Consider the following 14,369-nt stretch of genomic DNA (forward strand, 5'->3'; position numbering starts at 1 on the left):
CCACAATGGCATCTTCCCGGGCTCCCTCAGGTGCTGACTGCATGTGATGGTGCAGGCGCAGTGGTCAGCGTCCTGGGCTTTTGTACGAAGTTCCAGCATTGCTTCATCTTGGGGGCACCTTGGATGACTCAGCCGCCTGTCTGAGCCTCAGGGTCCTCCTCTGTGACACAAGGCGGGCCCTGATGGTGCGAACTGCTTAGCCGCCCTGTGCTTTGCCTCCCACATCTTCTTGGGCCAGATCCTTTTAGGAGTTGGAGCTCTGCCAAGCGAGGTAGAATGTCAGGCATGTAACCGAGTCTCCCTCACTGGTGGTCTGCTGAAGGGGGAAGTGGGGGCCACAAAGCCTTCCTACATGCAACACTTGGAAGAGAGAGGCTGTCAGCCTGGGGTGTTTTCGGGTCCAACTTTGACAAGCATGTCCTTACAGAGGGAGAGTAGGGACAAGGCTCACGTGTGGTCATCTCCACTGCAGCAGCCTCACGTGGTGCCCAGGCCCCCTGGGAACTCTGGAAGTAGGGGAGCTTCCATTGTTTGGAGTCTGTGTGGGGTTTGGGGTGAGGCTGGCCTGCGTTCCAGTTCTGGCTTCAGCACTCACCAGTTAGAGACTAGCTCGGGGGAGAGTCTATCTTGTTGGGTAATTCTTAGAACTGAAGCCCGGGCACGACATAGGTCGTCAGTGAGTGGCAGATGACACCACCCTCCATGTCATCACTGTCACTGAGTAACCTCCAGCAGGAAAAGAAAAGCCCTGTTTTAGTCAATGGAGCATTACGCAGCCACTTCAAGGGGGGCGGGGTGGGGCAAGATACTTGTGAGGCCTTCTGTGGCAACACGGAGAAGTATTTATAGTATCAAAAGTGGGATGAAAGGAATTTTCTGTGGAAAAGAAAAATCTCCTTTAATGTCATTAAAATTTCTCCGCCGTAAAGGAGGAGGCAGGCGGATGTGGAGGAGCCCAGTAACCATGGCGACTGGGAAGGCTGCCTCTTGGGCCTTTGACCCTCGGTCCTCAGCTCAGACGGGGCTCTCAGGCATGGGGTGCTGGTTTCAAGTGTGCAGAGAGAGACGGGCTCTCCTGCCAGCCCACAAGCCAAACATCTGCTCTGACCACGCTTCGGCGGTCCCTTGCCCACAAATATGTCCCCGTCGGGGTTGGAGTTGGGCTGAGCTGCCAGCTGCTGTAAGTTTCCATCTGCGAGCCGGCCTCACGGGAGGGAGGGGACCCAGGCCTCGGGTCCCTCCTCTGTGCATTCTTGTGGGGAAACGGGCCCGGGGGAGGTCCACTGTCATTTGGGACCTGAGTAACGCATCTTTACGACTTCCAGAAATGCCTTCGCTTCTTTCAGTCTGTTCTCCTTTTAATCTTCTCCGGGGCTATGGCCTGGCCCGAAAGCAGGAGCTGGGGGGCTCCTGGCAGGAATGAAAAATACGGAAGGGTGGAGATGACATTAAATGCTATGTCCTGGCTTGCTTTCTTCTTTCTTCAGTTACAAGTTTGGGGTGTAGAGAAGGGAGGAAATTCCTGGGCAGGATGAGCATGCCCAGGAAATCTGTATATTGAGTTTCTGAGAACATATCCAGTAAGCTCTGTAAACGCAGGGCAATGGTCTGGTAGAGCTGTTCACTGCCAGTGCATCAAGGTCCAGTGTCTGTGGGATCCATCCAGGTTCGGGGGGTCGGGAGCAGGATGCGGGGCCCTGCCACGCAACTGTGGAGGTCCAGGCTGCTGGGAAGGGCAGCTTCCTGACCACAGGATGCTTCGAAGCCTCCAAGACTCCTGAGAACCCATGGCGGGTGGCATTGGAATGGGGTGGACGAGCGCTTCCCTTGTTCCTGACTTGCCCCCAAATTCTTTGCTGGCTGGGCTGTGACTGACTCCACACATTGCCACTCACCCCAACAAACAGAAATGCACACGCCTTTGCTTTGTCTCCACCCTGCCAAGACCCCACAGGGCTGGTGATGCAGAAGGACCTGGGCTGGAATCTCACTAGCAAACCAGCTAACCTCTCCATGCCTCAGGCTCCACATCTGTAAAATGGGTATAACAACCCCACCCTCTCTCACCAGTTGTTCAGATGATTCAAAGAGATGAATGAGACTGCTGTGCAATGGCAGCCCCCTCCCCACTCCACGCACACGTAGTGGGGCAAATCAGGGAGAGAGAGGGAGGCTGAATACTGGGGGGGTTTTACTTGGCCTCAGTGGTTTAAAGGGCCTGCTTTGAGAGTGACAGTGGACAAGCTGGTATCTGGGATTTTTCTGTGTGACTTTTCCTCACGAAGAGGGCTGACTCTCATGGGCATTTCCCATGCTGCCACCTCTCCTAAGCACAGTGTCAGGGTGACACTTCCAGGGACCTGCTGCTCCCACCATCCCGCTGCTCTCTGGCTTCACCCAGCACTCAGCCCATGGGCAGGGATTCCACACGGATGACTCGGAGCAGGCTCTGGTGGGAATGCTCCTCTGGTCTGGTCAGTCTGGTGGGGGGAGGACTTGGCAGTCCGACCCTGGGGTCGCCCCGGGTTCCTCCCAAGGTTTCCGAGGAAGGCCATCACTGTAACAGGCTGCCCAGCCTCAGGATGAAGCTGAGTGAGTGCCGGGGAGGACCGCCGTGGGGTGCAGGCTGCCGGGGGCTCAGAGAGGGCGGGGCTCCTGGCCTCTGTCTGCTGAGAGCAGAGGGTAGTGAGCTCCTGGCTGGGGCGATCAGGGCCGGTAGAGAGCGGGGGCTATGTTATCTGCAAGTGTTCCCTGAACTCCCCATGGACAGTTCAAAGAATTCGAGAGTGCCGCATGATGTTCTCAAGACTGGACCCCCAAAGCCGTGGGGACGCCACACACATCTAGAACACGCCCATGTTAGCATCTCACGGACCCTCACTGTGTAACAGATTGGCGATATCATTTTGGCTGAGTTTATATGTCAGGTCATTTTCAACCTTCTATAGCAGTGGTACTCAGAGGGTGGCTCCCAGCCTAGCATTGGCATCAGCCTGGAGACTTGTTGGAAATGCTGATTCTCAGGCCCCACCCACACCCACTAGTCTGGGGTGGGACCCAGGCCGCTGGATTTTAGCCAGGGTGCCAGGTGCTTTTAGACATTGCCATAGTCTTCTGAAGGTTCTGAGAAGTCCAGCCTGAAAGAAACCCAGTTCGTCTTGTCCACTCTGATGTCCCCTTTACACACCCACACAGCCCTTTAACAGCTTCATATCCTTGAGCTTTCCAGGCAATAAGCTTTGGGAAACAGGAAGATGGGCTTGGGGGCTGACAGAGGCTGGTCTGAGTCCCACAGCCTCACGTCCTGTGGCTGGGTGGCTGGGAGCTCTACATCAGATGCTCCCCTGCCTAGCCCTGTCCTTGGTTCAGCAAAGGTCACAATGGTAGCTGCCGGCAACAGTCCTGGCGCTCACCATCAGGGTGACAGAGCGTGGCGTGTTACCACTGTAGCTCCAGGGTGCTTCATGTCACGTGTCCTTCTTTCTGCCTCCTCTTCCTTCATACGTCGCTGTTTGATTTGGAATGTCAGTTCTGTGCGTCCTTTCTGTATCCGGGTTCTTAGGTTGAATGCCCCGATGGCTTCTAGCCGAGTTCACTTCCCTCCTCAGGGTGAGCGAAAGTCAGGTCTGTGCCTGACATTTGGCTTTGGAGGCTGTCCTGCTGCCCTTTTATGAGAACAAGAGGAGCCCGGCACACAGGCCGGCCAGCACCCACGTCCCCTTGATATGCTGCCCCCCTGGGTTGGGGCTGCCAGGGACCACTGTCTACAGCCTGGCAGGATATTAGTTACCTTAATAGAATTTGCTCCCTGGCTTCGAGGAGATAAACACTGAGTTAAAAACAGATAACAGGCAGGGTTTTCTATTCAGCATCACACAGTAGAAAGAGTATCAGATCCGGAGTCTGCCCACCCCTGTCCCCCCCAGAAACGATGGGGCCTCAGATGAGCTACCTATGTTCTCTGAATTCCTCACACACCTGCAACACATGCGTGCAAAGAGTCGTGTCCGACTCTGTGCGACCCCAGGGACTGTAGCCCGCCAGGCTCCTCTGTCCACGGGATTCTCCAGGCAAGAATACTGGAGTGGGTTGCCGTGCCCTCCTCCACGGGATCTTCCTGACCCAGGGATTGAACTCGCCTCTCTTGTATCTCATATATTGGCAGGCGGAGTCTTTACCACTTGCGATACCTGGGAAGGCCCAACTATAATACGGGGCTTGTGAAATCCACCCACCAGGTAATGGTTTGAATTCATCCAAGACCTGAAAGTAGTGAACATAGCATGTAGCACACAGAAGATGCTTAAGGCACGTAAACTTGAGATCTCCTTGTCCTCTCAAGCAAAACAGCCACCCAAGTGGTCCCCGTCTTTAGAGGATCAATTTAGTTTCAACATTCATTCATTCATGCATCACATAATTATCAAGTACCTTCTCTGTATATTATATCAGTGGCACCTGCTGCAGAGAGGGGTGGTTAGATGTGTAGCCCTAGGTTACAGAGATGGACAAGACAGGACCTCAGCATCTAGAGGGGGAAACGGATGTGAGTCTACTAGTGACATAATTAGTTATCTCATTAAGATCAGGTTTAGGAAAAGGAAGGGGCTATGGTGCTGGAGAAGACTCTTGAGAGTCCAATTGGTTTGGAGATCAAACCAATTAATCCTAAAGGAAATCAATCCTGAATATTCATTGGAAGGACTGATGCTGAAGCTGACGCTCCAATACTTTGGCCACCTGATGTGAAGTGCTGACTCGCTGGAAAAGACCCTGATGCTGGGAAAGATTGAAGGCGGGAGGAAGAGGGGGAGACAGAGGATGAGATGGTTGGGATGGCATCATCGACTCAATGGACACGAGTTTGAACAAACTCTGGGAGATAGTGAAGGACAGGGAAGTCTGGCGTGCTGCAGTCCATGGGGTCACAAAGAGTTGGACACGACTTAGTGACGGAACAACAGCTACAAAGGAAGGAAAAGTCTGTCTTCCCTAACCAGCCCAACCAACCAATATCACCTTCCTGTGGATTCCCTATTTACTGTCTGGTCTTGTTTAAATGCTTCTAAAGTGTCAGAGCCATTTCTAGAGCTGACTGTCGCCAAGGACCTAGGGTCTTAGGCCGCCTCTGCCCTACTTCCATGCTGTCCAAACACGTGGAAACCAGGATGAAATACATTCTCAGATCAGCATTTCTCTCCTGGGAACAGCAACTGGGAAATGTCACAGACTTAAAGCTGCCTTCCAATTTGGGATTCTGCAGTAATTACTTGTTAAGAGGCAATGGAGGGTGGATAGAGAGCAAGGCTGGGTAGGGGGCTAGTTTCTGAAAACATGGTCACTGCATCTAATTTTTAAAAATCAGTTCCTGTGGTGTGAATTCTTCCTGAGAAACAGGTCTTTTCAACACCATCACCAATTTGTGCTAGGAAAAATCAACTTCATTCTTTTGTCTTCGAGTTCATCGGATGGCAATCCCAAATGAATGTGCCCATGGGGTGGGCATTGGAAATGCAGGACGCCGGTTTCAGATAGCAAGTGTGAGTTACTACAGAGAAGAGAGACCCCTTCTTGATGTAGTGACAGCATCATTTGGGTGGGCATGTCCCTGGGGTGCCTGGCTCATGTGGGTGACTCTTGTCTGTTGCCAGCAAGGTAGGTGATTTGTTTCATGGATTGGGACTCATATTTCCAAATGTCACGTAAAGTCATAGGGCCTCTTGACTGATGGGGGTTGGGGGTCCCATGAAACTTAGCAGACAGCCCCACCTGGCCCCCAGTGCCAAGCCCACTGTTGTTGCCTATGGCCCTGGGAGTAAAGTCCTAAGTCCATGACATCCCAGTATGGGGACAGGGTCCTCTGCTTGTTTAATTTCCTGGATCTCGGCAGACAGTACAGGCTAATGGATACTTGAGAGATGGATGGATGGAGTGCATGACTCTTCAGGAAATGTGCCTCTGCTGACCTTGCCAGCCCCCCAGTACCACACCATCAGCCACCTGGCACTTCATTCACACAGCACCTTTGACTGTGCCGTGCTTTGAGACCCTCACCTCTTTTAGGGCATGCTCACCTCTTGAAGGCAACACAGGCCTTTCCCGAAGAGCCCGAAGGCCTGGGGGACTCCTAGTGACTCTTGCAAGGCCACAGTGGGCCTCACCTCCTCCCCCAAGCCCACCCTCCCCATCAAGCAAGGAGAGATGCCTTTTCTCTGAGCGGGTAGGGTCTGCTTGTCTGTGACCACCTCTGGACCATGACCACAGATGAATGCAGGAATGAAGAAACAGGGCCTGGAGCTGACCCTGACCCTGAAGCCCTGGCCTGGGCATTGTCATCCAGACCCGAGGCGTGAATGGACGGACGGACGGAGGGGTGGGAGAGACTTACATATTCCTTGGACGGGTCACCGATGCTGCCGTTGGCGGTCGGGGCGGCGGTCTCGGCTCCCTCAGGCTTCTCCTGCTGCTTCCCCTCCTCCTTGGGCAAGCCGCCCTGCCCGGGGAGGGCCACCTCGCCCACACCCAGGGCCTCGCTCTTATACTGCTTCACAAACTCTTCCATCACTTTCAGCTCGTTCTCCAAAAGTCCGCGGCACCGAGAGGGGTCCTGGTCGTAGATGGGGAGCTGGTGCATGAGCTGGCGCCGGCGGTAGAGGGCGCCCTCGGTGCCCGTCACCGGCTGCTTCTCCTTGGGGATGAGCTCCATGTACTGCAGGCCCTGCGGAGGGGAAGACCCAGCACCGTGATTCCCATGCACCCGCGCAGAGATCCGAGCCCTGGCAAGACCTGGGCTCCTCCAGGTTTCTGGAGAACCCAAGGATTAGTCTCAAGGAAGAAAAGAGGTGACTCTTTGGAGAACACCCAAGAGAGGCCTGAACAAGCTTCCACTCTCCCCCAAGTCGTAACCACAGCTTCACATGCTTGATGAGAATGGGATAATTTCAGTAGACTTTCATTTTAGATCTGCTGGCTCTGCAACATGGATTTTGTTTCCTTACAAACTGAAGATTTTTACCTCATTTACCTCATGGCAATGCTTCTCATTAAAAAAAAAAAAAATCTCATTTAAAATCGCTTTTCTTAACAAAGTATAATTAAATCCTTGTAGGCAGAAGGCATTTCATGGTTTATTAATTTTAAAATATGCAAAGGCCCCTTCTACTAGTAGAATCGACAATGTCTCAGGTCAATAACATTTCCACACTGATAGGGCTGGGATAGATGGTAGACCATCTGAATATAAATATGGCCATGAATAACTGTCCGATTGGCCTTTCATTAGTTTGCTGGCTTGCTTTTCTTTAAAATGAGTAGAAATCTTACAGTTGGGTGGGTCCCAGGTATGGGGAGATAGGTCAAGGCCACACAGCATGAGAAAGTGTGAAACGCAAATTGTTTATCCCCTACTACTGTTCTCCACCTCTGTGCCCAACCCTGACCCTAACCCTCCCACCGGATAGCCTGATGATGCCCACGCCCCGTGGCTGCTGCCTTCTGTGGAAGCACTGCCTGGGTGCCAGGATGCCCAGGCCCTGGATCCGTGTGTGGCTCCCACCTTCTAGGGCCTGCACCCCTCCCTGTTTGACTTTACAAGTCAACCCTGTGGTCGAGACCATGTGTGTGACCTGCAGAGCTAGGGGGTGCCTGGCTGGCGTCCTGGAGACAGAGACCTACTTTCCTGTTGCAGCTTAAAGCCCCAGCTGGGTACCAGCTCTCCGCCTTTGCACTGACAAGGCCCCAGCATCCAGTTGCTGCTAGTGTGTGCTTCATGTTCCTGGCTGGCTTGAGACCCATGCTACCACTCCCTACTCACTCATACATGGCAGACATTAATAATCAACCCCAATGAGGGTCTCAGAACCCACCTCAGCATAGCTCTCGGACAGCTGCCATCGATTGGTATGGACTTGGGAAGGGGGCGATAGAAAGAGAGATTGGGTCAGAATCAGCGATCTCTTTAGGAAGCCAATCAAGGTCATGTAACCAAAACCTTTAGCAAGAGGCCTTTTCTCAGATCAGTTGGGAAGACTGCTTTAGGTCCTAAACCAATCTTTGGTTTAAGACTGGATGACCTTTCCAAATCATTTGGTGCTTTGCTGTCTGGTGCAGAATTCATGGGGAAGAGGTTCCCAGAATCAGGCTTTTCCAGGAGAGAAATCAAAAGAGCAGAGAGAAAAGTGGAGGAGAAAGGTGATCTTTCCTAGGGCTGGGCAGTAGGACACACACGGACTCTGCAGTCAGAAGAACCAGTCCCAATTTTGCTTTTCCTGATCTTCTCTAGCTGTCAGACAAGGACGGTAAATGGGCTTCACACTCCATATGAATCCTGGTCAGTCCTGGCAGCCTAGAGTGCTGTGTTGAGAAGGATTCTGAGGTCCAATAGGGCTCAGTGGGAGACTGATCAGTGGGAGACTGATCAGTAGTGTCTGCCACGGGTCCGGGGGTAGACAATGGCACGTGAGAGTGCCGGTCCTGCATGGACTCCTCCCAGGCCTCTGTTGACTCCTCCGTAAAATGGGAGCACTACCCCCACCCCCCCATGGCTCAGATGGCAAAGAATCCACCTGCCAATGTTGGAGACCTGGGTTCTTCTATCCCTGGGTTGGGAAGATCCCCTGGAGTAGGAAATGGCAACCCACTTCAGTATTCTTGCCTGGGAAATATGGTGAACAGAGGAGCCTGGCAGGCTGCAGTCGCAAAGAGTCAGACACAACTGACCAACTAGCACTTCCTGCGCATGTATATCTCTTAGCATAGCGCCTGGCTCACAGTATGTACTCAATAAATTCAGCAAGTAGGTTTATCATGACTTTAGTCTTTAAAAGCTCAAGCATTTCTCTGGTTTTTATTCTGGTTGGGAAGGGTGATAAAGAGCAAGATTCAGTCCATTTCCAAAGTGCAGTCAGTCCCGATCACTTGGTAATTTAAGGAAAAGTCGGAAGGGTGAGTGGGAGGAGAGTCATCCAATCTCAGAAATGCGACTTGCTTAGGCGGGCCAGACGCAGGGCAGACAGAAGGGCCTTTATCCCATGCGGTTTTATGAGCCGCCATTAATCACGGCCCGGCGATGCCTTCCTCTGATTAGGCTGGGGCCGAGCCGTTTGAGGTTTTCACCAGCCAGTTCCTGTCGCCCACAGCTGGCTCTTTTATGAGCTTCTTGCTTTAGTTTCCACTAACATCTTGGAGACCCAGTGATGGCTCACCCGGGCCCGGGCGCTGGAGGCAGACCTGTGTTCGGAACCACCGGACCCCAGCACTGCTGCTGTTCAAGGCCTCGCTCCGTGGCCCCCGACCTGCCCCCGCCTACCCACTCATGCTGGCAAAGGGCGGTTAACCGTTCTGTGTCCCCTCACAGGTCAACTACCCCTACCTCACCGGGTGGCTAAGCTCAGGCACCTCATGCATGCTGAAGTGTTCTTTGAAAGTATGCTTCTCAAAAAGCAAATTTTAAAAAACAAACAAACAAAACAAAAAAACTTTGTCTCTCTTTGCTTTATCTAGAAGCTTTGCTTTATAGACAAAGCTTTGCTTTATCTACATTTCTGCTCCCCCCCGCCCCTGCAAACTCCAGGCTTGAACCTTCTATGGTAAAGAATCAAGGTTTGTTTGGGGGTTCTGTTGGGTGGCTTGGATTGCAGGGTGATCTGTGGGCTCACTGTGCCTGATGAGACGGTTCTCGGGCCACAGGAGGCTGTGCACATGAGAACTTTGGCCATCACGCACTTGGATGTCAGTTGCCACAGAGGCTTCCGGATACTTATTCTCAATTCCTGCGCTTCTGTTTGTGGGCCAGTTCAAGGATTTTTACGGAGCAGGTCCAGCCCACTCACTGACAACACATGGTGTGTCACTGGCTGGGAGGTCACGTGGGCACAAATACTCATCACGCCTGCTGCACGCTCTGAGCGGTGTGAGGTGAAGGATGCCTAGGACGTGTGCGCGCATGCTCCGGGTGATAATGAAGCTTAGGCTTTGCATGAGACAACGGCTGCTTGAAATAAGAGCTTCTAAGGACATACCTATGGCTGATTCATGTTGAAGTTTGACAGAAAACAGCAAAATTCTGTAAAGCAATTATCCTTCAATAAAAAATAAATTAAAAAAAAAAAGAGCTTCTAAGGAGACCATGGAGAATGGAGAGAGAGAGAAAAATATATAGTGGGATGAGTGACATCAACTGCAGATGGGGTAGTGTGGTGGAGCCTGTCTGACACTTGATTGTCAGAAGGACCCAGCTATACAGAGAGGCAGGAGAGGATGTCTCAAGTAGAGGAAAGAGCATGTGCAAACCCTGAGGAGGGCAAGAGCCTAGAGTGGTCCAGGGCAGGAAGGCAGAAGGCAAGCGTATTGCCCGGTACTGAGTGAGGGGGAATGGCAGGAGCTGCGGGAGGAGGCTGAGGGCCAGGGCCACACAGGACTGGAAAGGCACTTCTTTTCTCCCACGAGGGATGGGATTCAATGGCAGGTCTGCATTGCTAACATTGCAGGGCTTTTAAAAATCTCATTAACCTGTAGGAATCACCCAGGTCCTTGCTACTTCAGGTGTGGTCTAGGAGCTGGCAGCCTCAGCATGACCTGGGAGCTTGGCACGCCAGCCCCGAGCCTGCTGGATGTGTTTCTGTGAGCTTTCCAGATAGTTTCTACACTTGTGGAAATTTGAGGGGCACTAGTCCACTGCTCTGGGTCTTGAGGGGACCTGCATAGGATATTACCTGGGACTTCATTTAAATTCTCATGTCTGATGATTCTGACCCCACTGTCTGGAGCTTCCCAACTTAACTGTCTGGGGTGAGGCCTGTTCATGGGGACTTTCCTTGGGTTCTTTTAGTTGGAGCTGAAGGGGGGCAACTTGTGCAACTCACTTGCTCTTTTTAGGCCTTGTCCTTCTCTGGGTGCCGTTTCCCCAGAGTTATGTAAAGTAAACTGGCATAATTCCCTTCTAAGCCCAGGAGTTAGGGAGAAGAGAGGAGTGTTCCTGTGTTCTCCCCCAGGCTTGCAAAAGGCACATCCCAGGCCACTTTGAGGGAAAATGAACAACTTATGGATGAAGAAAAGCACTCTGAGAATTCTGAAGGATAAAGCATCCTCTATTCAGAAGCAGAGAGCCCAAAGGGAACCATAAGCAACTGTGTACTGCAGCTGGAATTCACATGAACACCTCTACCCATTTCATGGATGAGGAAAAATGAGGCACAGATAGTTTTCACTTCAAGATCCCAGAGGTAGGAGCAGCTATGAAACCATAGCTATTCCCACCATTCTTATAACCTTGCACCTATGTTCCCTTGTCTTTGACATTCAGGAACCCATGACATGACTCCTATTTACAAAAGAAGGGAAATAACCACGTGGTTGCAGGAAGCTGTCTTACCAGTTTCTGGGTGACTCCAGGGGGAGCCCACTCGTAGGTGATGGTGTCAAAGGTGGGATCTTTCCCCGTGGCAATAGGGTTGGTCATGATCATCCGGTTCCTCTTGTAAATCCGGATGCCGTCCCCACCTTTCACCCGGGCAGTGAGCGTGGAATACTTGGAGTCCATCAGCAAGCGGCCAATTTTCCGATCATCTTCCAGGTCAGAGCTCAAGCAGTGGTCCTCTTGGCTGCATTTGCATGACTTGCATATTTTCCTGAGGGGTGGGATGGGGACAAGTGAGATCAACCTCCAGAAAAGAGAGGCAGAGTCTCCCGCTGGCAGCATCTATGCTTTGGAAAGCAAGCTCAAAGTTTAACTTTAGTAACTTGAAAAGGTTAGCAGCAGACAAATGGTAACCGGAGACCAAAAGGCCTTTGGAATCAGAACCTCAGTGTCTTCCTATCAATCTGTCTCTGGGGAATTTGGTATGACTTTTGTTGGTAAAAAGAACAGCACAATTTTTCTCTTGAGAAAATATTCCACCGCATTGGGGTGGCAAAGGCTGGTTCATCTTGGAGACGTTCTAGGTCAGGGATCTTCACAGCCTGTGGGCTGAACCTGGCCCACAACTTGCTTCTGTAAATAAAGTTTTATTGGAACACAGCCATGCCCATTCATTTACTGTGGTCTGTGGCTGCATTTGGGTGGCAACAGCAAGTGAGTAATTACAAAAGAGATCACGAGGCCTGCAGAGCCTAAAATATCTGTTATCTGGCCCTTTATTTTAAAAAGTCTGCTGATTCTTGCTGTAAAGAATTATTGAAACTGTCTCCCAAGATTCATGAGTCTCAGAGCTTCAGCAATTTGTAAACACTTTAGCACTCATCCTGAAGTTAAAATACAGCTGGAAATTTTCTTCAAGAAACTGGTGGACAGGACTAGGGGGAAAGAGGATGAGCTTAAACCCCTCAGGCTGGAGAGTTTGACATCCATTGGCAAGGCTTTGTCTTGGGGCTGGAAAAAGAAAAAGCATCCTGGGGAGGCTGCATAGGTTAACTTGAAAGCCCGATGCTTCCCTCTGACAATTAAAAACAAAAGCAGTTGGCGGCTCTGTGTCAAGCTGTTAAGGTTTAGCTATCCAGAGTTCCCAGAGTGAGAGGAAAAGCACTCCCCTCCCTTCCTGGCTGGGTCTCCTTAGGCAGGCTGCGTCTCAGATGCTGGAACACACGCAATGTAGAGCTTGTAAGGTCAAGTGAGCTGCATCACGACCCACGGTGGGACAGGGCAGGCCTCAGCGGGGAGATGTCAGGGCAGTTGCCTGAGCGCTTCACAGCCAGGCCTGCTAGGAGGAAGCCTCCTTTTCCCTTCGAAACTCAGGAGATTGATGCATTTAATCACTTAGCACAAATTTTGATTGTGGGGCTATGGGAGGCTTACCTTGATGTTCTACATCAGTGGTTCGCAACCAGGGTCAGAACCGTCCCCAGGGGGCGTTTGGAAATATCTGGAGACACTTGTGTTTTTCTTTTTAAATATTGGAGTATAGTTAATTTACACTGTTGTGTTTCTGCTATACTGCAAAGTGAATCATACATATGGATGGGCATATATCCACTCTTTTTTTTTTTTTAAAGATCCTTTTAGATTCTTTTCCCATACTGGCCATTACAGAGTATTGAGTAGAGTTCCCTATGCTATATAGCAGGTTCTTATTAGCTGTCTATTTTACATATCATAATGTGTATATCTCAGTCCCAGTATTCCAACTGGTCCCCCCCAACCTTATCCCCAGGGAACCATAGTTTGTCTTCTACATTCGTGGACTCTATTTCTGTTTTGTAAACAAGTTCATTTGTACCTTCTTCTTTAGGTTCCGAATATAAGCAACATCATATGATATTTGTCTTTGTCTGGTTTCCTTTATTCAGTACGACGCTCTCTAGGTGCATCCATGTTACTGCAGATGGCATTATTTTGTTCTTTTTTATGGCTGAGCATGGAGACATTCTGGAGAAGGAAATGGCAACCTACTCCAGTATTCTTGCCCTGGAGAATCCCGTGGACAGAGGAGCCTGGCAGACCACAGTCCATGGGGTGGGAAGAGTCGGATATGACTCAGCGACTAAACCATGGAGACATTTTTGATCATCCCAATGGGGTGCTCTGGTGTCTGGGTAGAGGCCAGGGTTACTGCTAAACATCTTACACAGGACAGCCCCCTCACAGCAGACAACCATCCAGCCCCTATTGTTGGCAGTGCTGAGGTGGAGAAATCCTAGCCTGATATGAAGAGAAGGAGGCCCCGCTGAAGCCTTCAAGGAGACTGCAGTGGGGATGGGAGAGAGAGAACAGATTGGGTGGAAACTGTGACGTAAGGTAGAATCAGGTTGGGTCATGACAGTTGCATACACTCTGGGGTGGTTCTGCTGCCTCGACCAGTTCCCCCGGGAAGTCAGGATGTCGCACGTGGAAAAGTGCTCATCGGTGATGAGTTTGGAGGACAGTGGGCTATAGAAGGTTAAACACATTTCTTCAGTGCAAGGCTTGCTTCTTGTTTTTAACACATGGTGTGCAGTGTGGTGTTCAGGAGAAGACAGCCTTTTAAGCATTGTTTGAAGAGAAGCTTCCAGCTTGCATTCAGCGGGCTGCCATTTCAGTCAGTTCAGTTCAGTCACTCAGTCGTGTCCAACTCTTTGTGACCCCATGGACTGCGGCAAGCCAGGCCTCCCTGTCCATCACCAACTCCTGGAGCTTGCTCAAACTCGTGTCCATCGAGTCAGTGATGCCATCCAACCATCTCATCCTCTGTCATCCTCTTCTCCTCCTGCCTTCAGGCTTTCCCAGCATCAGGGTTTTTTCCAGTGAATCGACTCTTCGCATCAGGTGGCCAAAGTACTGGAGCTTCGCCTTCAACATCAGTCCTTCCAATGAATATTCAAGACTGGTTTCCTTTAGGATGGACTGGTTTGATCTCCTTGCAGTCCAAGGGACTCTCAAGGGTCTTCTCCAACACCAC

The 14,369-nt window shown here is 51.1% G+C and overlaps 1 protein-coding gene across 1 annotated transcript in view; it reads right to left on the reverse strand.

The window, feature by feature from the left end:
- The window catches only part of LMCD1 (LIM and cysteine rich domains 1), a 56,887-nt gene that overhangs the window by 10,242 nt on the left and 32,276 nt on the right, over positions 1–14,369 (reverse strand). The window contains exons 3-4 of the mRNA XM_065933253.1: positions 11,372–11,627; positions 6,389–6,718 (exon numbers count right to left, since the gene is read on the reverse strand). Coding sequence (XP_065789325.1) covers positions 6,389–6,718; positions 11,372–11,627 — 586 coding nt within the window. The remainder of the gene's footprint in view (positions 1–6,388; positions 6,719–11,371; positions 11,628–14,369) is intronic.

Source organism: Muntiacus reevesi, chromosome 4 (genome assembly GCF_963930625.1).
Source record: "Muntiacus reevesi chromosome 4, mMunRee1.1, whole genome shotgun sequence".
NCBI classification, from domain to species: domain Eukaryota; kingdom Metazoa; phylum Chordata; class Mammalia; order Artiodactyla; family Cervidae; genus Muntiacus; species Muntiacus reevesi.